This window comes from Dipteris shenzhenensis, chromosome 18, assembly GCF_047967505.1.
Source record: "Dipteris shenzhenensis isolate YYH24624 ecotype China chromosome 18, Dip_SZ_1.0, whole genome shotgun sequence".
NCBI classification, from domain to species: Eukaryota; Viridiplantae; Streptophyta; class Polypodiopsida; order Gleicheniales; family Dipteridaceae; genus Dipteris; species Dipteris shenzhenensis.
In genome coordinates this window covers 48,087,741-48,111,036 of record NC_141613.1, presented here as the reverse complement: position 1 = coordinate 48,111,036, position 23,296 = coordinate 48,087,741, and the positions used below count along the sequence as shown (strand labels likewise).

The following is a 23,296-nucleotide window of genomic DNA, read 5'->3' as shown; positions in this document are numbered from 1 at the left end:
GAGAAACCACAGTCGGAAAGACACGAAATTCCAGAACTCGAGAGCACTATTCGTACAAATAAGAGAGACTCAAACTCTACCAAAGGCAGCTGCGGAGGCGGTGGTGGGAAGCCTGAAGACGCTGTAGGGGGAAACTGGTTCAATAAAGCTGGCATGTATGTGACATCAGATCCTTGGAATCCCCGGCCTCCCTGCATCGTCTTAATTTCTGGTCCCAACCCACAAACCACAAAATACTCCAATATTCTTCGAGTTGCACCCATCGTTCACCAGCTAGTACGATGAGCTCCTCAATAGAGTTGGACGAAACCGGAAGAGATCTGTGATGGGGAAACTAAAACACTGCAAGACTCGCCGTGATCGCAGTTTTCATAGGCTCCTAACCCTGAAAGCAAGTCTTGTCAGGACATTCGTTCGAGCTCTTTTCATGGATCTCCAAAGCTATCTCCGAAGCTAGCTCTTTATTATCCCGTTTCTTCCGCTGGTGAGCTTCGTGCATCGATCTTTAGGCTATGACATTGCTGAAGGAATCAAAATTGCATGGTCACTGTAATGCTGGGAAAATCGGAATGCAGAAACGCCATAGCCATATAGCATTTGCCTCCGAAGCCGTGTTTAGAGGCTTGTTAATCATTCTTTAGGGATTAGTGATGATTTCTCCTTCAATTGTGATTTTGTGTCAAGGCCTTTCTATTTAATTACCATGCAATCAACCTACACGAAATTTGCTTTGCCTTGGTCCTAACACTCTTGGAGAGATTTAGCCTCACAATTCGCTATATTATTGGAGAGAGAGAGAGAGAGAGAGAGAAAGAGAGAGTAACAGTACATATATCGCTTCATCATTGCACAAAGTTGTTTGAATCCAAGATTCTCAATTTGGATTTCAACTTCTACTAGAGTCATTTGCCTATGTCATTGTGATTTTACATCTTGGGCAGGCCTTCTGAATGACGAAAGCTATTCATCTTGCTATAATTAACTTGACACAAGTCCTCTCCGTGCACCTTAAACTCACCTTAAACTTTTGAATTCAAGATGCAACAAGCCCATCTTCATCTGAAATAAGTGTGTCATGGATGTCAGTCCATCTTGAGCAAGAACCCAAGCACAAGGCTTTAAAGCCAAAATCCTAGGTGTATTGATGTCATTCAACCTTTACTAGTAAGTTATGTTATGTGCCTACATCTTCTTCACCTCTTTTTGTAATGGTGTGTGGCTTCTTATCACTTACATCTATATGTGATCCCTCCTAGATGCTTCTCATGTTGGTACAACGGTGGACTGTGACCGTATTATGCTTTCGCCATTGTTTAAAAAAATAAATAAAATTAACTTGTATTGCAAGGGGTCAGCAGTCCTTGAAAAAAACAGACCCTAACAGTACGAAAATTGGCCTCCGGTTGGTCCGAAGCCCTAGGTCCATGCTAAGAAGCGGATAGGAACCTACACGACGGTAGACCTTAGAGGTTGTTCGCCACGATTGTCAGTGCCTGGCTCACAACTGGATTCAATAGTTCTAGCACTTTGGTTGTGTCAGTTACAAACTCTTCCCCCCCCCCCCCGGGCATCATCCCTAAACCCTACCATCGCTTTACCCCCAAAGACAATTTGGCTGCGGAAATTCCATACCCCTAACAAGACGGAGGCCCAGATATATGGCCAGTATGCACTAACAGTGGACGCGAATCCAGACACCTCTCTCAAAAGACCCATTCTTCAGTTTTGACCCACATGAAACCTCCCCATCAGGCCATTCCTCCTCACAGCTGCTTCGACTCGTACCCAAACACGGCGAACCAAAGAACATCTCCACATCAGGTGGACTAATGATTCTATTTCTCTATTGCACAATGGGCATATGGGATTAACCTCAAAACTTTTGGCCAATTTTGCGCGTACGGGAACCCATTGGTGTAGCACTTTCCATACCATAAAGCTAAGTTTGCCAAGCAAGCACCCCTTCCATATCTCTTTAAGTCTTTTTTTCCACCAAGCGGTTGTATGGGCCTCTATGATAAAATTTAAAAACACCTTCAATCTTGAGCCTCTATGCGATAAATTTTAGAAACACCTTCAATCTTGAAGCACGCGTTCAAACATTGTCAACATGTTCATCTTCTTTAACCTCACTCTTCTTGTCAATAGAATACCTAGTTTGACTCGCACTTGATAGTCAACACTTGTTGGATCATTAATCTTAGTGCTCCCTTACAAAATAGACTTGATACTAGTTCAAAACAACCTTCAAAGTGCCCAAATATCTAAAATGATGCCTTCAATGTGCCCTTGTAAGAAGGATGGGTGCCCTCTAGATTGTGTTTGCTCTACAGCCAAGCATCACACAATAGAATGATGTTTTAATCAAGGCCCACACATCACCTATCAAATCCATTTTTAATGAGACCTAAATCAAAGCTGCATATGCCTTACATTGTATGATTGCACTAACTAGACAAGCCCAACATATGCAATCACAATTAACCTAGCTAGAGTTAGAGCTAGCTAAGGTTTATCTTAACTTGAAGTTCAACCAACTCAACTAAATTTCAAATAGCCCGCTAAGACTTTGCAAGGTGGTGTGGTAACCATGTGTCATTGATGATGTGGCCTCTTGCATGTACTTATTCATGTAGTGTGTCACATTAACCTGGTAAACAATGCAATTGATAAGCAAGGGTTTGACAATAGACTAACCAATGACACACAATTGTCAATTAATGTTGTTGTGCCAAATCACACAATGTTATCTCAACTATAATACCGAGACCATGATCTGGGGGGAAACCATGAGGGCTTGACAATGTACATAAGCAATGGGGACAGAAAGGTGACATGGTCTTTTGAATGTGACTTACTGTTAGTAGCTAAAACGGTTAGTGTCGATGGATCCGTCTATGAAGGTTCTCAATGCGGATCATTCACATTTTTAAATTTCCCTCTTTGGATATGGTTCCATCCGTTTCAATATGACAACAACAAAATTCTTTTAAAAAAGACATATTATGTAATGTGCAAAATAATTATGCAATTTGCGGAATACACAATGCAAGATCCCAAGGAACGCACATACATTATGTGATTTGCGATATACATGATGCAAGATCCCAACACACATACATTATGCGATTGCAAAATACACGATACAAGATCCCAAGGAACGGCACATTCCTTGGTCTTATAATTTTTAGAGAGAAGGTGTGCCAACTCTCCCCCCACATGAACGTGTACTAATTACACGAGCAATTAGACCTAACATTAGAGAGGGATGCCTATAAGTATTAGTTACTTAGGTCCTTTGGGAGGACACATGGCATAGTCTAGGTTCAAGGGTGATTCTAGAAGAATCTAGAGAATGCCAAATGTCATTGAGAGGTTCTCATGGAAAATACCAAACGTGATGGAGAACATGTAGGCTAGCTAGCTCGAAGAGATTCTATGGTTGGGAGGTTAGTAGAAACATAGCCCCTGATTATTTAAGATATAATTCTAGTGTCAAGAGTGATTCTTGGGATCTACTTTTCTCAATCACAGCCAACTTAAAGTCCTCGTGAGCTAATGATGATGCATGGAAATCTCAAGGGGCAAAAAGTAAGAAAAATGGATTATGCCACACATCATTTCCCAAACTACTCATTAGCTTAGAAATTGAATTTGCCTGAGATTCAAGTTCCCAACAAAGAAGTTTAGGAGACCATGATACATCGCCTAGAGTGGATGTTGACAACTATGAGGATGCTTTGGATTCAAAATCATGCATCTCCACATAACAAATGTTGTCATGGCTGAAATGGGTTTTATAGCCTCAACCATAGCTTGCGATGGAGTTATTTAAATAAATTCCATTAAATTTAAAAGGCATGGTAAGGTCTTCCATATTCAAAGGGAACATGGTGTACCTAATTTTCCACTTATTTTTTCAATAGAATTGGAATGACTCTTAAACTAACAATAATATGAGGTGTATATTTGTGATATTATTGATGTTGATAATTCATTTAGAATTCACTTGAAAATAGTAAATTTTTTCTTATGTTGGTGAAAAGCATGACGTTTATTTTGACAACTTAATGGGTGAATTTAAAGATGCTTTGTCATCTCAGTTGCCTAATGGTTTACCCCCTAAGAAAGAAGTAGATCATAAAATGCATAAATTTAAGGGATTCACCCCTATTTGTAAACCCCCTTATAATCTTAGCTAAATAGAGAAACATGAGATAGAAAGACAGCTAGCCGAATATCTTAGAAAGAGACAAAGTCAACCAAGTAGCTCACTGATTTTCTTGGTAAATAAAAATGATGGCAATATATGCATAGACTACAAAGCTTTAAATAAAATCGCAATAAACAATAAATATCATACGTGTCACATTGATAAGCTCTTTGATCATTGCAAGGAGCTAAATAAAAATGATGATATTATATGCATAGACTACGGAGCTTTAAAATAAATCACAATAAAAATTTAATATCATATGCGTCACGTTGATAAGCTCTTTGAGCATTACAAGGGGCTAAATATTTCATGAAATTTAATCTAAGGTATAGATATCACTAAGAATGAATTAGAGAAGAGGGTCTACCCAAATCGTCTTTTAGTACAAGGCATGTCTGTGGGCATGGGTTTGCCATTGTTTTGTCATTACAGGTTGGCATTTTCTTTTGGGCTAGATTTGTTCATATGGATGCAATTACTGAGCATATGAGAAGTAATTGTATGTTATAGTTGATGCATCAACGAAATTGAGACATAATTTTTATGATACTAAATTTGAGATTTATATGATCAAGAAAGTAACAAATTATTTCACAATTAGCTAGAGCTTAAAGGGAAAAACACTCGATGGGTTGAAATAAGCAACAATTTGACATATGGAAGGGAAATTTGAATATGATTGCAGGTTCCATAAGTAGAATGCCAATGGTTAATGAAGAGATTTTTGCTCAAGTGGGATATAAAAGGTAGAGGACCTTTCATTGAACGTTACATGGTAATGGCGACACACCACATGTGGGTGATAAAGGTCTCAAGTAGGGAAATACAATACTGAAAATGGGTAGAGATCGGGGGAGGATAGAGAGTGGAGTGAGTACGTTTGAAGTAAAACGAGATGTTAATATTGCAAGAATGTAATAAAACTCACATGCTTAGGGTTATGTATGCTCACACACAACATGAAAACCCTAACTATCCCAAGGGGGAAAAAGCCTTAATTGGGGACAAAGATGCCCGTTGGGTGAGGTGTTCACACTAGTCCACTTTGAACATCCCTACGGTAATGATCAATCACCAAATTAAGGCTTCTAAACTTCTCTAAATCGTGACTTAGTGAAAAGATCCATAGAATTTTGATTTGTAGGACAATAGATCCAACTTGATCTCTCTCGCATGCAATCTCTATTTAACATAGTGATAATTTTTATTAATGTGTTTCCTATGGGCATGAAACACAAGATTTAGTGCCATTGCAACAATGCTCTAACTATCAATGAGGATAGAAGTAGATGGTTGCAAACTACCATCGGAATCATCCATCAACATTTTGAGCCATATACATTCTATTATAATAGTAAAAGGTTGCCTTCTATTCAACATGATGAAGGAGCCTTAGTGGATTGTTTCTTGCTCAAAATAAGAAATGCACGAGTTGTCATTGAAGAAATAATTGCCATGAATCAAGTGTTTGGTTTATAATCACTAACCCAAATTGACTCACTGAAAAACATGTAACTAAAATTCACCTCTTCGCCATAAAACAAACCAAGACATTGAGTACTCTACATATATACGAAAACATGCTTTATAGCATACCAATGCTGTTTCTTTGGACTCTGCATAAGCTTGCTTGACTAGGATATGTTGAGCTGAGTATGTAGATGATTATTATTGTGTAGCTATATAGGGCATTCAACAACTTGACTATATACAACACCATCAAATAGTTCACTTGCATCTTGCATGGACAGTTTCAAGATCCATTGCAGTAGGAATGGGCTTGCAATCTTCGAAATTCAAGCTTTGTAACCATGCTTGAGGTTAATTCCCTCATCTGAGTGCATAAATTGAACGCATCAAATAGCCTCATATAAGACAGCTCAAATGAAGCTTCAAGATCATTCTTGAAATTTGCATTTTCCTCTTCACTCATGCCTATGAGCAACACATTATCCACATAGAGGATGATAATTAGCAAATCCATTTTGTCATTCTTGACATATAGGGTAGTTCAATGGAACTATTATATCGGCTCTAACTAGTCATATATGTATGGATCTTCTCATCTCAAGCTTGGGGGGCTTGTTTGAGACCATAATGTGCCCACCTTGAACATATCCCTTTTGTCTCTCTCCTTGCATGCGGTTCAAGAATGCACATCTGCAATTGCAAAGTAGGGTTGGGCAGTAACCTTTTATCACCTCATCCTTCAAGCTTCCATCTGAGGGTCGAAGCTTAGGCAAGAACCAAGATGTAACTGTGAAGTTCCAGCCATTGTCTTATGCAGTGTATCTTCCATTACCGGCTTCCCCTTATCTTAGGCACCACTAGGTCTCACCCCCATCTCCTTTTCTTTGTTACTAGGTCTCAACCCCATCTCGTTCTCTTTGTTGAGTGTACTTCTTGGGGAGAAAGTGGATGGTCCTACTTGTTTGTTCTTATCCATGCCTTGTCGTAGTGTTGTCAACTCAATCGGAAACCTCATTATTATGGACTTGGGGGAAGGAAACTGAGGGGTTCTTCCCTCATCCTCAAAACTTGATTGAAGATCTTTGGTGACACTCTTAACCACCCCTTGGTACCTTAAAGGCATAGATTGGTCGCTTGAAGGCAAGCCACTCTTATAGTTAGTGTCAGGCCTTGATGCCTATGTGTCCTTTGGAAGTCTTTCTGACCCATTATCAGGAGAAGGCAAGAGTGATGTATTATTGGGCATATGGTGCACCTTGGAGGGAGGGATGCATTTGGTGGGGATGCACTAACAATGCCTCTGATGCTGACATTGAGTTATTTGTACAATTGTCACCTTTTGTTTGCGACATTGTCATCAAATTTGCCAATGCTATATGGATTAAATGGGGGTTGTCTCCCTCCCCCCCCACTATATGGATTAAATGGGGGTTGTCTCCCTCCCCCCCCCACTATGACCTCAACCATATCGACTTGAGATGTTGGTTCCACTTTGCCATTGGGGTAGTCTTTGGTGTGATATTTGATTGTGTTGCTTCCCTCAAGAAGTCTTGTAGTGAGGAATTCTTAGGGAGATTTTCAACCAGTCTTTTGGTGATGGGGCCAGGTAGTGCCTTCAAAAACTGCCCCTTCATGAGAGCATAATTGGGTGGGATAGACATCTTAGTAGCCAATACCCTCATTCGAGTATACATTTTAGATATGCTCTCTACATGCTTCATGCTAACTATGGATAGCTCCTGGGACAATCATGTGTTCAACCTTTTCCAGCTTGAAAGTCTACAAGAATTCCTCCCTTAGGTCCGTCCAAGTTTGGAAATGATCAAGGGGGAATCGATTGTACTATACATCAGCTACATCCTCCAAGGATGATGGAAAGATGTATAGAAAGGCATGCTTGTTCTCCACACCTTTGGCTTTGCATGCGACGAAGAATTTTCTCACATGAGCTTTTGCATCCTTATGGAGTTGGCCCTTGAACTTTTGAGTTTTCGCATTGACTTTGTTGAGTAACTCAAGAAGTTAACCTTTTTTTGCAGGAGCCACCATGGTCGAGGTGACACCCCTACCCACTTAAGGGCCTAAAGTGGTTGTTGCTGTGAGAGTTGGCTATGGCTAGAGCAATAGTAAGTGAGAGTGTTACAAAAACATATGGTGGAGAGGCCGATGAGACGCATCGCCTCTTGGCATGAACCGCAAGGGTGAAGTCACTACTATTGATGTAGCCATGGAGAAATTGTACATAAATGGTACTGCATATACAGAGGGCCTCGGTATGGTAGAAGCTGAGGGTGAGAATATAGATGACGTGGAGGTTAGAGAAGATGAAAGAACAGTTGGGAAAGATAGGGATGGAGTCGAATCCATGTATGATGGGTAGGTAGTAGGGAAGGAGAGAGATAGTGGAAAAGGCAACATAGATGAAAAAGAAGGTGGAACATTCACGGAAGGTAAGGACATGACCAGGCCAAAATGAGTACCCAAGGGTGGGATGGATGTAGAAGCAAGACTTGACAAGAACACTGAGTTATGCATAATAGATGAGATAGCAACTTGACAAGCGAATGTCAAGTCCAATGTAGGGGAAGTCACCAGTTTTGCAGAAGTGGTTTTTGATGAAGACGTCATTGCAAGAGGAGAAGGGGGAATGTCTAGGGGCCTTTATGAGCTCCTAACAAGCCCCTCGTCCTTGACCCACTCTCCGCTTTGCACTTCTTCTTTTCTAGAGTCTACAACCCTTTCCCTCTCATTTGCAAGACTCCATCTCCTCAAAGAAGCTAGAGTCAGGCGGTTGTTTCTCCCAACTTCCAGGTCTAAGGGCCCACCCGGGGCAACCCTTGGTGAGGGAGTTTTGGAGGATTGGACCATGGAATTACTTAGAAATTCCATATGAGTTGTTGTGTAGGCTCACGTTTATAAGTGACCCTCTCTCACACCTCTTCCCAATGAGCTGGACCATAGTGGGTTGGAATGGGCACAAGCTTCACGATCATGTGCAACAGTAGCCATAGCATCTAATACAACACCAGGAGTTGCAAAGGGTTGTCGTAACATGGGTAGAGGACTTTATTTTGATCCAGGAGCATATGCTTTCAATAGTAGATGCCAAATGCTGACATTGCCTCCTCCTAAGAAGAGGCCTATAGGTGTGGTCCCCCGCAGTAGGCAAGAGTGGAGGCGTTTGCACTTTAGTCTCACAGGTGGTGGTTGTGGATGTATATGATTGGGGTGAGCTAATCACAGCGAGTAGGGATGGGTTTACGATTGGGCAATTCTAGGGTCCGATGATGCTTGTAGGCAGCAGTGCCCTGCATTCTAGAGGTGGCTAACTAAGAGCCTCTCAAATGTAGACTATTGGATTATTGGAGGTGACTTCAACAACCTAGAGTTTGGGGAGGACATGACTTCAACAACCTAGACTTTGGGGAGGACAAGTAGGTTGGAGCCTCTTTCTTAGAGATGCCAGCAGCGGCGGCTGAGGGAGCACATAGGAGCAGTTTATCTTTATGATCTACGGCAGGGATCCTTGATGGGAGGTGGTGTCATTCGGACTCCATGGTAGCCTCGACTTATCTTTTGGACAACATCATCATGTGGACTTCTAAAGAGGTTAGATAGGTTCTATGATGGACTTCTAGAGAGGCTAGATAGGCTCTATGTGGGTGACTAGGCGATGCATAGGAGGCATGACATTGGCATTTTGGAAGGGAACCATGACACTCCTCAATTGTTCTACACGTCGAGCAAGCTCGTCGAAGACTCTCTCAAGAAAGGGGTCCATATTTCAGAAGATTTACTCTAGGAGGAGAAGGTACAACGAGCGGTCATAGAGATTTGGGAGCAATCTGAGACATCATTGAAGGGAGGTTGGACCCTAGGGGAAGCAGATGCGGTTTAGAGGAGCAACGAGAAGCTTCCTCCTCAAGTTCTCCACCAACGCCACTCTTTTAGGCGCATGAGGGTGTTGAGGCAAAACTTGGCTTCCATTGAGCATCTCAACGAGCAAGATTCAGGCTAACATTGGCTTGTGGATCGATGCGAGTACACGTTGACCTCCATGACACGGAGATCCTTCATGTAGAATTCTCTTATCACTCATCAAGGGGTACAGCAGGGTGACGTAATGACCAGAGAGTCTTTTCAAACCACTAGGCCTTGGCCAACAGGGACATAGTTATAGAGATTAAGAGAAGTTACCAGACAGATGCACTCTAACCCTAAAGATATTCTAGAGATGACCACAAACTTCTATTAGAGCTTGTTTGAGTCTGAGGAGTCATCTCCCCAAATACTTACAAACTGGGAGGTGATTTTGGACCCATATCCCGATGGTAGTCTCTCTGAGCATGAGTAGCAAATTGAGGAGCCTTTTATTGATGAGGAAATTCTAGAGGCCCTCCCTTTGTAGAAGTGCCCTAGAGAGGATGGATTGACATTGTCCTTCTTTAGGTTCTTTTGTGAGCATATCCACACTCCCTTCAACCAGCCTTTCGAGGGAGATTTTCGACTTCTCTTTTGCAATCTCTAAGTCATAGCTAGATTGGTTTGATCTTGAAGGCGGGATAGGGCTGATCTTTGTTAGTGAAGATTGATTATGCTGCTGGACACGATGTACAGGATCATAGCCAAGGTCTCGAGTTATTGGGCCAGGGAGAAGTCTCACCCTCTTGTTATCCTTCCTTAGATTTTGAGAAGACTTAGGTCTTCTAGAGATTAGGCTTCTTAGACAAATGGATTAGAGGGGTCTCAGTCCTTTATGCAAGGAGTTCTAGTCAGATGCTTATTGGTGGCCACACGGGTGAGGCCTTTTCTCTTTCTCACTCAGTTCCATAGGGTTGTCCCCTCGTCGCCTTTTTTTTCCTTTTCGTATCAGAGGCACTGGTTTACTTTTTGTGATCTTAGATGCACGTCAAGATGAAGCTCCCAATTCGACAGGAGAAGGAAGTGCCAATTTGAAGTTTGCATATGACACGGTCCTTTAAATAGAGGGATTAGCTGCTAGCCTTGAGATGGTCAAGGTGGGCTTAGATATATACTTTGTGGTCTTCGACTTCCATTAAGTATGAATAAAATCCGAAAGAGCAAGCTCAAGGTGAAAATGCATCATACAATGCATGAGAAAAAACTCCTCAAAATGAGGTAGAAAATAACAAAGGTTGAGGTTGAAAATGCCACCTCAACCCTGTGGAGGTCTCTGAGAAGAAGGGGGAGCCCCACCATTCCCTAAGCTAAATAGCCCTCGTAGCGGAGGATCCCTGCATACTTGTCCAAATGGCCATCAAAGTATGTATAGCGTCTGTCCATATACTGGCCAAAGTGTAGGAGGGGTGAACCTAGAATCCATCCAAAGCCTCTATGCATCTGGCTCTCTAGATATGCCATGCTTAAATGCTCGCCAATATCTCTCAAGAAGAGTCCACAGAGGCATGAACAACCCAGAAGGGTAAGACTAGAGCATCATCCAGAGAACGACTCGACCAAACTGATCACTAGGGCCCAAGAAGAGTCATGAAATCCAAGCAACTGAGCCCCACATCATGAAGAAGGGGGATAGAGCAAAAGAGCTGAAAATCCTAGCAATCCCCTTCCAAACAATTCTCACCCATCTTTAATCCCATAAGCAATGCTGAATCATCTCCACAATAGAGAGGCAATAAGGACAGGTAGGGTCGTCGGCCTCGAACTTGTGGACCTCCATAGGTTCACTACAATCCCACCTGAATAGAAAGCCAGAAGAAGAGAGTGTATTTTCTATTCCTTTGGTATTTCTAGAGTTTCCTCCAAAAGTTTTTCAGCAAATCTGCAGAAACATGAATACTATCCCAATGAGGAGCTTTGGAAGGCCTGCAGCTAAGCTAAAACTCCTGGCATTACAAACAATATAACAAAAGAAGGGTAGGCTCTTCTCTTGGTGCCCTTTGTCGCAATCCACTCCCACTCTCTTGGGTCCCACTACAAGAATATTATTGGGGCACCTCCATAAAGCCCTACATAATTGGTGCTCTATTATGAAATCTGTACATCAACATGAATGGACTATATCATGCTATCTATTACAACTATTATTTGTGAATTCTATAGTTGAAAAATGGTTGGAAGATGCTCCTACTAATTTAATTTTCTTCTACTAGCATATGCTTATAGCATATCTTCTAGCACTTATTTGACTCCTTTTTTGAATGAATCAATTGTGCATAATTAGATGTGCTTATATTGAGCTTTGTTTCATCAACTTATGACTGAACATAATCTTGAACATCCTTATACTTGGTCAAAATAACCATCTCTTTAGAAGAACATAAGTCTTTTCTATACCAAAAGTGTCCCAAACTTGGTTGTCATACCATTTAAAAAGTATTTGTTGCCTTAGTCTTCTTTATGATTTTGGACACCTACTCCATGGAAACTAGAGACTAAATAACCATGTTTAATGTTATGGATTTTCCTCTTGATTCCTTTACTACTACCAAATTTTTGTGTTTTAACAACATTGGTGAAACTAAAAGTGATTTCAATACAGTCACCAACATTTGATGCTATACGAATAGCAGTGAGCACTAATATCGAGCATCTCAATTGTCGATTTCATAACTACTATAAGTGCTTCACCCAAGGGGTCCACTTTTCACATCTCCCATTCAAGGATTCGAGTAAATCATAATGAAATTGAGTAAATTGAATTCTTAACGATTGGCATTCATCTAAGGCATCAACTCCCAAACAAGTCATCTAATATCGTATGCTAAAATCAAAAAATTTGATTGACTTAGTCAACCTAGCATTTTTACATCTTAACTCAATTTAGTTACACAATTATTTAATACCTTCTTGATCCATGAGGATCTCGAATGTAGCATCATTTAAGAGTGCCTCCATGTTTTCAAATTATGGATATTGAAGAAGAGCTTCTTCTCATGGGGCAAACGTTATTGCTATGCCATGTGTAGGTTTTTGCTTCTAAAAGCTAAAAGTTTTTCTTCTTGGATTGGCACTTGGCCTACATCATCACTTGCATTCTTTTCCACCACCAATAAGATTTGGATTTGCCACTTTTAACATTGATGGATTGGTTTGAAGATGTATATAGCCTCAAATTTTTATTTTCATTATCTTGTGAGTAGGAATTTCCCACCCCCCTTAAGCTAGTCCATCATGAAGATGATAACTTTGGCATAGTCCTTTATAAAATAATCTATCAAATATCACAACACTTCAACACTCTTGGAATATTGTAACTCTTTGACATTATAATTTAAGAAATTTTAAAACCCTTCAACATTTCTATTTTAAAAGTTTTTAGTGCCCCAAGAATTTTTAGTTTGAAACACACACTTTGACTTTTTAGCATATGATTTATGTTTTTAAAATGCTTCTTATGCTCAGTTTCATATATTACCTCAGCACCAATGCTAGAGAGAATTGTTTTTTTTCTCATGTTTTCTGGCAAATAAATTTCGAAATTGTTAAGAACATGTGTGAATCTCAAAAATTTCAATGCACTACCCTGTACATCAGCAGCAAAAGTAGTTTTGTTGCAATTATCTGGATTAGAGGTATACAGGTTCTTAGTTGGGTTTAGTAGTTAAAATTATGCACAAATGCATCTAAAGATAAGACAAAGGAGGAATTTGCCATAGGATGGGAATTTTTGCGTACAAAGCCATGTCATTTGAATTATGCAATGTTTTAGGAGAGCCTTACCCAAAGAGGCAAAGGTAAAGATAGAGATGAGGAGAGAGGGCACAGCTAGAGAGCACACCACAAATGACTAAATGTACGCAATATTAGTTTAAAAGAAGGAAAATATACATGCCCCTTTAGGGTTAGCATGAGGGTTAGGGTTTCCATGCTCAAGAATGGTGGCTAACACAGTGGCCTTTTCAAGCTCAAATTTCTAATCCTTTAGGGTAAGGGTTAAGGTTAGGGTTTGAATCCTTAGGCTTTTTAATACTTTAGGGTTACGGTTAGGGTTAGGCTCCAATTTCAATCCTTCAGGGTTAGGGTTTTGAATCCTTATGCTTGATGTCTCTCTGTTGCTACTCATCAAGAATGGTGGGACTAAGATGGTGGCCTCCTTAGGCTCCCATTTTGCCACGTGGTCTCCTCCACCATCTCACCCTATTTCATGACTCCACATGGTCCCCTTTCACGGTGAGTCAATTCATACTATTTGAATCATAGGCTTATATAGTGCACACTAATTTAGCCCCCAAAAGGATCACCAAATCGTGGTTAATGATTAATTCATTCTTTCATTCATTTATTCATGTGAAATTGTTACAATGTTCCCATCACTATCCTATCTAGTGCACACCACGTCATTCCCTAATAGGATCACCAAATCGTGGTCAATAGTTGATTGATTGATTCATTTGTTTGTCTGTTCTATTAACCTAGATTGGGGTTCCTAACTTGAATTCTTTCCTCTTGTTTTGAAAAGTGCCTATTGCTTGAAGAGAAATTTTTTGTTATCTCCCATGTAGCATTTTCATTTGAACTATTCATATCAAATTTGTATGCTTGACCAAATATTCTTGAATCAGTGTATGATATGTGTGCTTCTCTTTAAAATCAATAAAAATTTCCAATTCTGTACAAGTGCCAATAACTCAATCAATTCTATTAGGATATGCTTCCCTTTTGCATTATCACTTTCAATTAGTCATTTCCTTACTTAACTAACATGAAATACTCGATATGTGCTACAGCATTTTTAGTAGAGAGTTTCTAAGCAACCTCACTAATTCTTTGAATTATTATGAGTGGTCGACAATAGCTTGGAGCCAACTTAGGACACTCATAACTTATAAGCCTTGAGGGTTATAGAAGACCTTAGTACTCTTAAATAGACTTTGACATCCTCACCAAGCTTGACTTTCCTTCTACATGGATCCAGGTAATTTTGGTTGTATCCTAAGCTATTTTGATAGAATGTTTGGCATGTTTAAACATCTGACTCATGCCTTTAAGAGAATATTTGATACATTGGCCCTTCTCCATTATTAATTTCTATGAAAATGGTACTCTAGGATGAAATCGATATGTCAACATAAATGGACTATATCATGTTATTATTACAACTATTATACAACAATGTCTATACTTGGAAGATGGTACTCCTTCCAATTTAATTTTCTTTACTAGCATATTCTTATAGCATATCTTCTAGAGCTTGATTGACACCTTTTGTTGAACCAATCAATTGTGGATAATCATATGTGCTTATATTGAGCTTTGTTTCAACCTAGCAAAGACAACTCTACAAAAGTGATTATCAAATTTGCTATCCTATACGCTAACACTTTGCTTTAATTACTTGACGCCTATGATAGATTATAAACTCATCTTGGACATACTCAAACTTGGTTAGAGTAAGTCTTATGAATACCTATGTATCTCAAACTTGAACTATCAATGCCATTTAAAAAGTGTCTGCTGCCTTAATCCTTTATCGTTTTGGACCCTACTCCACACATACTAGAGACTAAATAACCATATTTAATGTTATAAATGTTCCTCTTGTGTCCTTAAACAAATTTTTATGCTTTACCAGATCTTAGTGAGACTAAAAGTGATTTCACCTAGTCACCAACATTTGATGCTATACCAATACACTCATATCTAGCATCTCAATTGTCAATTCCACACTTACTACAGGTGCTTCCTAAAGGGGTCCTCATCTTACTAAAAGTAGAGGGCACCGTGTTCACATCACCTATTTACGAATTATAGTAAATCATTATGGAATTGACTAAAACTCAATTCTTAACCATTGGCATACATCTAAGGGCATTAGCTATCAAGTCATCTAATACCTTATCTAAAGTTCAAAATTTTGGATTAACTTACTCCATCTAGCATTTTTCCTCTTAAGTCAAGTTGGTTACACAATTTTCTTGACCCATGAGGATCTTGAATGTAGCACCATTTGAATATCCCCTCCATGTTCTGAAGACATGAATACTAAAGAAGAGCTCCTTCTCATAGGGTGAATGTCATCACTATGCTAAGTATAGATTTGTTAGAGATTTTTGCTTTCAAAAGCTATAAGTTTTCCTTCATGGATTAGAATTATCCCTAAACCATCAATTTCATTCTTTTGAACCACAAATGATTTTTGGATTTGCCACCTTTAACATTAATGAATTGGTTGTAATATGTATATAGCCTCATCCTATTATAAGTGTAGGAATTTCCCTCTCCTTATTAGCTAGTCCATCATGGAGTAGGAAATTATGGCAAGTCTTTTATAAAGTAATCTAATAAAATATTATTACTCTTCAACTTTCTTGGATATTGTATCTCTTTAACATTATAATCTAAGAAACATTGTAGCTCTTCAAGATTTCCTAGCTATGGCCATTAACTTTTTTGGGATCCTTATGAATTCCATTTTCAAAATTTATATGCCCCAATCATTTCAACTCTTTGGTTCAAACACACACTTTGACTTTTTAGCATATGATTTATGTTTTAAAGTACTTCTTATGCTCTTTAGTAGATTGACAATATTACATTTGTCCTAACATTAGGGACTATTGTTGTCTTTCTCTCGTTTTTTGGTAATTAAAATTTAGACAATGTTAAAAATATGTGTGAATATAAAAAATATCAATGCATCTACAATCAAAGATCACTATCTCCTAGCGCTGAAAGAAATAGTTTTGGGATGATAAACCAAATTAGAGGTATACAGCTCCCTAGTTGGACTTTAGTGGTAACAACCAAATATAAATGCATCTAAAGATGGACCAAAGGAGGCATCTTCCATAGAATGGGTAACTTTTACATACAAGTATGCAATGGCCTAGTGGAGTCCCCCCCAAATAGGCAAAGGAGAAGCATGGAGATGAGCAGAGAGAGCACAACTCAAGGGCACACCTCAAATGACCAAATGTACATGACATTAGTTAAAATGAATGAATATAGACATACCCCAAAAGTGAATAAATATATAGATATTAGTTGGAAAAAATAAATATATTAGGGTTTCAGTTAGGGTTTCCAATCCTAATGCCTTGCTGGCTCTTTTTGCTGCTCAAGAATGGTGGCCTTCACAAACATTTTGCCATGTCCACCCATCTATTAGTCTCCTTGATAGCCGACTTCATGGTGGCTATCTGCTTCTCTACTATTGGTCCAACCGTAAGCTATCTCCACCTCATGACATCGTGTGTGAAGTGCTCTTAGAGGTGGAGAAGATTTCATCTATGGTCAGTTTGCTTTGGCTCACACCACTGCAAGAGTGATTACCCACATTGTTCTCCCTTCTTTTGCTACTACTTTCCTCCATATTCACCATGCAAGTAGGCTTCCCCTTTCATTGCAAGTCATTCACATTGTTCCCATCACTATCTTATCTAGTGCACATACTTGACTAAATATTCTTGAATATGTTATATGATACATAAAGTTTCTAGACCTCGACTGACTCTTTTTGTCGAACCGAGCAGTTAAGGATAATCAAATGTGATTATATGAAGCTTTTTTTCAACCTAGGAAAGACTACTCTCCAAAGTGATGACCAAATTTGTATCCCAATCGCTAACACACTTTGCTTTAATTACTTGACACTTATGACAACTTATAACATAATCTTGGACTTCCTTCCTCATATTTGATTCAAATAATTGTCTCTTTAGAAGAACATGTATCATTTGAATACCTAGGTTTCCCAAACTTGTACTATCATGCCATTTAAAAAGTACTTGTTACCTTAATCCTCTATCATCTGGGACACCTACACACAATTTGAGACTGAATAACCATCTTCATTGTTCTAATGTTCCTCTTGAGTGCTTTACTACTACCAAATTTTTAGGTGGTAACACTATAGTCACCAATATTTGATGCTATACTAATAGCACCAGTGTTTAGCATCTCAATTGTATGATTCCATAGTTGCTATAGATGCTTCACCCAATGGGTCCCCTTTAGCTAAAATCCTTATGTTAAAGTAGAGGGGAACATGTTCACATCTTCCCTTTAGGTATTCTAGTCAATCATTATGAAATTAAGTAAAAGTTATTTCTTAACCATTGGCATTCATCTACGGGCTAAAATTAAAAATTTGGATTAACTTAGTCCACTTAGCTTTTTTGCCTCTTAGCTCAAGTTGGCTACACAATTATTTGGTACTTTCTTGACTCATGAGCATGTTGAATGTGCACCATTTAAATAGTGCCTTTAGGTTTACAAAGTAGGGATATTAAAGAAGAGCTCCTTCTCAAGGTTGAATTTCATTGCTATGCCAAGTATAGCTCTTTGCTTTCAAAAGCTACAAGTATTACTTCTTGGATTAGCACTAGCCCTACAACATCGATTGCATTCTTTTCCACCACGAATGAGATTTGGATTTGCCACCTTTAACATTGATGAATTGATTGTTGATGTATATACCCTTAAAATTTTCATTTTCAACCTCCTGTAAGTGTAGGAATTTCCCTCCCCCCTTAAGCTAGTCCATCATGGAGATGACAATTTTGGCATACTATTTTATAAAATAATCCAATAAGTATTGTGACTCTTCAAGTTTCCTGGATATTGTAATTCTTTGACATTATAATCTAAGAAATATCATAAATGTCCAACATTTCCCAGCTATGGCCCTTTTTGGGATCCATATGGATTCCATTTTCAATGTTTTTATGCCCCAAGCATTTCACCTCTGGTTCAAAACACACAATTTGGTTGTTAGCATATGACTTAAGTTTTTAAAGTGCTTCTCAGGCTCTTTGTTAGATTGACTGTATTAACCCAACCCTAATGCTAGGGAGTGTAGTTGTTTTTCTCTAGTTTTTTGGCAATTAAAAGTAAAAAATGAATATCCGAGTTTGAAGAAAAAGAGCAAGCCTTGTTTTTGGGTATTACTCTAATTTTCATTCTAATAAGAGGTAAATCACCTATAGAAGTTAACTGGTTCCATGATGTTTCTTCAATAGTTAACTGGTGAAGCTGAGGGTGAACTACTTGTTTGAATATAATGCTTTCCAAATTGGTATTTAAGTTTCTTTTCAAATTCTTCCATGTTTTACGTAAGCAGGACAAAGGTTTCAAAATAATTATAGTATTGTGATTATCCTTTATTTCTTTACTTAGGGTAAACCATCATGTAATTCATTAGAAAACACATTATCAAATTAATGCAAAAGATCTTTTATGACTTTATTATTTTCAAATTGAAAATAAAAGACATCTCAAGGAATGTGTGATAGCCCTCACAGAAGATAAGTGGAATTTTAGGTACATCATGTTCTTCCTTGTAGAGTTGTTAAGGTAAGCTCTTTGATAATTATGGCCTAGCTCATAGAGCAAATCTGTACGCAGTACTATACAGTCCTATCCAAACTAATTTGATGGGCTATAACTCAAGTCATCATTCAATCCTTGAACATACAAGTTGGTATCTTGAATCATTATGTCCCAAGCTTTCTTGCTAGTCTTTGCAAGGGACACAACATGTTTAAGTTCCCTGGGCTCTTGGGCACAAGATGGTTGATTTTGGGGAAGAAGCGATTGCTTGACTTTTTTATTTGGATACTCATCCATGATTCCTAAACATTTAAAAGAGAAGGTAGCTCTTTTTCAATCTTCCAACTTCAAAGCATGTGTCAGTTTGACTTTAAACTTTTAGAGCACCATACATAGTTTTTTATTTTAATAGTTCCTTCCTTTTAATAAGTAGAGGTCTCTAGAGACACTTGCCAACATATATTATACTCTTCACTTTCATGTTTTAGTATTGTGATTACCATATGATACTATATTCAATTCCATTTTATTTTCAAACTAAATAAAATTACAAATACCATAAATTTATCCAACCATTCCCACTTTATGATAGTGCAAGTACACTTTAGATCATAGGTGGATACTGAACTATTATTATTAGATGAAAATTGTTTTTAAAAATTACTAAACCTTTATAAAATGGTGAACTTTGAAGTCCATCTTTTAATAGTGAAAGGAGCATGCTTTTGACTTGTTACAAGTGCACATTACAATCCTTATGATACCCAAGATCCAATATTTCAAAATTCCTCCTATTTGCACTGTGCAATACCAATATTTGTGAATATATTGAATTCATATTAGCATCACACTTTAACCTTGCGATAATGGCCATGAACTATAGTTAAATGTATATCTATCATTTTCTTTATGTAATGTTTCCAACAACCACTAAGATCATTTCAATTTGCAATTGATAAGGTGGGTAGAAAACATGTGTCGGCCACAACTTTCCTTTATTTTAAACTGTGCTCATCCACACATAATAATAAGTGTATATAATGATGTATATTCATAGCTTACATGCCCAAAGAGCCCATTACAAAGGATGTCATCATGCTACAATAGGGTGGGGGCAGATTGCACATCTATTACAATAGTAAGGGTCAAAGAAGGGGAGAGTGCCATATTTTCCCTTAATGATATGGTTATGAGATATGGTATCGTTGAGGTAAAATACATGTTGGGCAGTGGGTATGTCTTTGCCATGTGATACCATACATGGAAACTTTTAAACATGGCAAATGCAATTGAGAGATGGTATTACAATAGCAAGGGTTAAAGAAGAGGAGAGTTGGCATCAGGAAGGTATGATGCACAATAGGGGTCAGGTATGTCTATGTCATGTGTACCATACAAGGTACTTTTTAACATGGCAAGTGCAATTGGGCGAGTCCCAATGTTGTATGGTCATTAATGACAAGAAAGTATACATAGATTAATTCAAAAATGTCATGTGAGTAGACAAAAATTTTAGCTCAAAGTATTCGATCCATTAGTATGATAATCCAAGTTCCAATAACCATACTCCAAATTACTTCCTAAGGGAGCCTGTGGTGCTTTTAGCAAGAGCCCGAATGGCAATGTGGCATGTAGCTTCTATGCAAGCAATATCGCGCTCACAAAAAATATTAGGTTGCTTGGTCCCATGGGGCCTACACTCTCATGAAGTTAGTGCATGTGCAATGGTAATCCAAGTGGTAAGAATGGATGCACTCATAATACATGTCAAGTTCCACATAACACAAGTCACTCAAGTTAAGGCATGCAATGGTAAATAATGAATGCATTCATAATACATGGCAAGGTCCACATAACACTAGTCACTTAAGGCATGCATCATGATTTTTAAGCATGAAAATGGATGTGTCAACCCTTCCTTCCCCCCGCCCCACCCCCCGCCTGCCCGCCTCTTGCCCACATACTAGTCTACTATAAGTGGAGGGACTAAATGCCCCCCACACATACTAGGAGTAGGCTGACTAGAATAGATGAAGAGGCTAAATGATGCCCCACATATTGGTGGATTTGGAAATGATACTTTCCAAATTATAAGCAAGGAGTATTTGTAAGTTTCTATTAAGTGGACAAATTACATAGAGATAAGAGATGGGGTAGGTGTCCGAACATCGCCACAAAGGAAACCAAGTCTTAGCTTGTAAAAGTCAAAGTGTGAAACGATCGTAAAGAAAAAGGCATACAATAATGCAAAAGGATGAGCACAACAATAGAAAAAAGGATGGGTGGACCCCCTTGTCTTACAACATGAATAAATTGTAAAAAACACATGATTTTTTTGTGTACATTATGAAAGGTTCAAAAGAGTAGGGGTTGATAAGGGATTTTTTAAATACTTGTATGTGTGAGGAGAAATGACAAAAGCTAGTCATGTTTTTGGGGCAACCTAAATGTTATGTAATAATATGATAGCTTTGAGCATAAAATCTATGGCTACATGATAAACAACCTGATTTTTGAAAAAACTAGGCATTGGATATTGTTGCGTAGCAAGTAAGATGCCCCCCTACTCAACAAAGATTCAGAACTCAATACATCAATTAAGGTAAGAAGAGCAAGGTCTCTCATCCTCTGTCTCACCTCTTGTTGTCTCTCCCTCCATATTCACCCACTCCCTACTCCAATTCGGACATCCATCTGTACATTGCCCACCATCTCTAACCTCGAACCTATGCTACCTGCTCCCTGGTAGCTTATGGGCTTCTCTACCACCTTTTCCTCCACTTGTGCTGCATTTCCCTTCAAGCTCCCCTCAGTTGTTGGCCTTATGGCAGGAGTCTCTATCTATCTTGCTCAATCTTTGTTGGTTTAGGCTACCAGTGCATGATTGTGTGTGTTCCATTTTATCTTATACATGTCCATTTAGGTTAGTATATGTCTAGTTTGTCATTTTTGTGTGTCTTTTTTTTTCTGCGAGGGGGGGGGGGGATACGTAGGGTTGAGAGAAAGAGAGAGGATAGTTGAGTTAGTGTTAGCGCTTTCGTCTCTAGTAGTGTTTGTGCATGGTTGGGCCAGACTGTCAATTGTGTGTGATAGGTTACAATAGACAATGGACCTTAGCTATTTCATGAGAATTCTCCAAGAGATTTAGAGTCTTAGCCTAGTTGAGTGTACTCCATTCTCAAAAGTTATAGATTTACAATGTAAGCAGAGCTATTTATATTGTGTGCCCCAACCTTATATAGCACATACAACAACAAAGGATGGCAACTCAAGTGCATGTTCACATAGTGTTCATGCAATATGAAGTAAAGAATATTATCGTTGGACTTGGTCAATATGGAGGGGAACAACCTTCCTACCATTATCTGACTCATGCCCTCAAGAAGACTACACAAAAGGGATGAGGACATGATGAAACACAATGCAACACGACGTTCACGAGTTGACAATGCTAAACGGAAGCACACATCAAAGGGAGCAATTGGCCAGTGCAGGTTGTAGAGCAAACTAGAGAGTTGCCACCAAGATATCGGCTTTGTGCACATGAAGACCCAAGTGTTGTTTTCATTAAAGAGTTCTCAGGTCTCTAGCCCAACGTCCAACTTTTGTAGTTAAGAGCATATTACGAGGTGGCCAATCATACCCAAGTTGGTCTCCAAGATCTAGTGTTCCATGCATGCTATGTAGAGTGAGATGACTAATTCATAGCAATTTGGAGAGTGTGTTAGAAATTGCATAAATTCTGCATTCTCTCATCAAAAAAAAAATTCCCCCTTTTTTTTAGAGAAGAAAACTTTCTAATTATGCTTGAAAAACCATTCATACAAATCATCCAACCATGAGTTGCTAGAAAAAAGAAATTTGGTTGTCCAAACCAACGTATTTCTAGAGAACCTAGCTCATTGCCTAGGGAGTCTCTGAAACAAGGGCTATCATCGATGATGTCATATGAGATGGCAACTAGGTTGGCTGCTAGGGGAATCCATAAGAGGTTAGTAGGATAACAACTGAAACCTAAGAATGGAAGCAAGCTAGATCAAAGAAATCAAAGCAGTTAATTTAAGAGTAAGAACAATTGGACAAGGTAGACCAACAAGATTTAAAGCGAGACACACACATGCGCACTCGCACTACGGAAATGCGATGACGAAGAGAGATGAGTTGAAAGGAAGGATGATGTGGCAGAAGGCTCACACGAGCCTTCTGCCAGAGTGTGAGCCGAGTGGCAGAACATGAGCCTTTTGCCATGTCCGAGGCCTACTCCCTAGGCCCCTGCACCTGGGGTTGACCCCGAAAGGTAAAAGCTTTCTGTGCGAAAAAGCAAAAAGCATAGGGAAAGCTGCTAAATTTGGCGGGACA

The 23,296-nt window shown here is 38.9% G+C and overlaps 1 protein-coding gene across 2 annotated transcripts in view; it reads right to left on the bottom strand.

Moving 5' to 3' along the window:
• Positions 1-626, bottom strand: part of SCD1 (stomatal cytokinesis defective / SCD1 protein (SCD1)) — a 181,383-nt gene extending 180,757 nt beyond the window's left edge. The window contains exon 1 of one of the 2 annotated variants that reach the window (XM_087389222.1): positions 81-626. In XM_087389222.1, coding sequence (XP_087245348.1) covers positions 81-263 — 183 coding nt within the window. In that variant the 5' untranslated portion in view covers positions 264-626. The remainder of the gene's footprint in view (positions 1-80) is intronic. The other variant, XM_087389221.1, reaches the window with a different exon arrangement.
• Between the last annotated feature and the right edge of the window lie 22,670 nt (positions 627-23,296).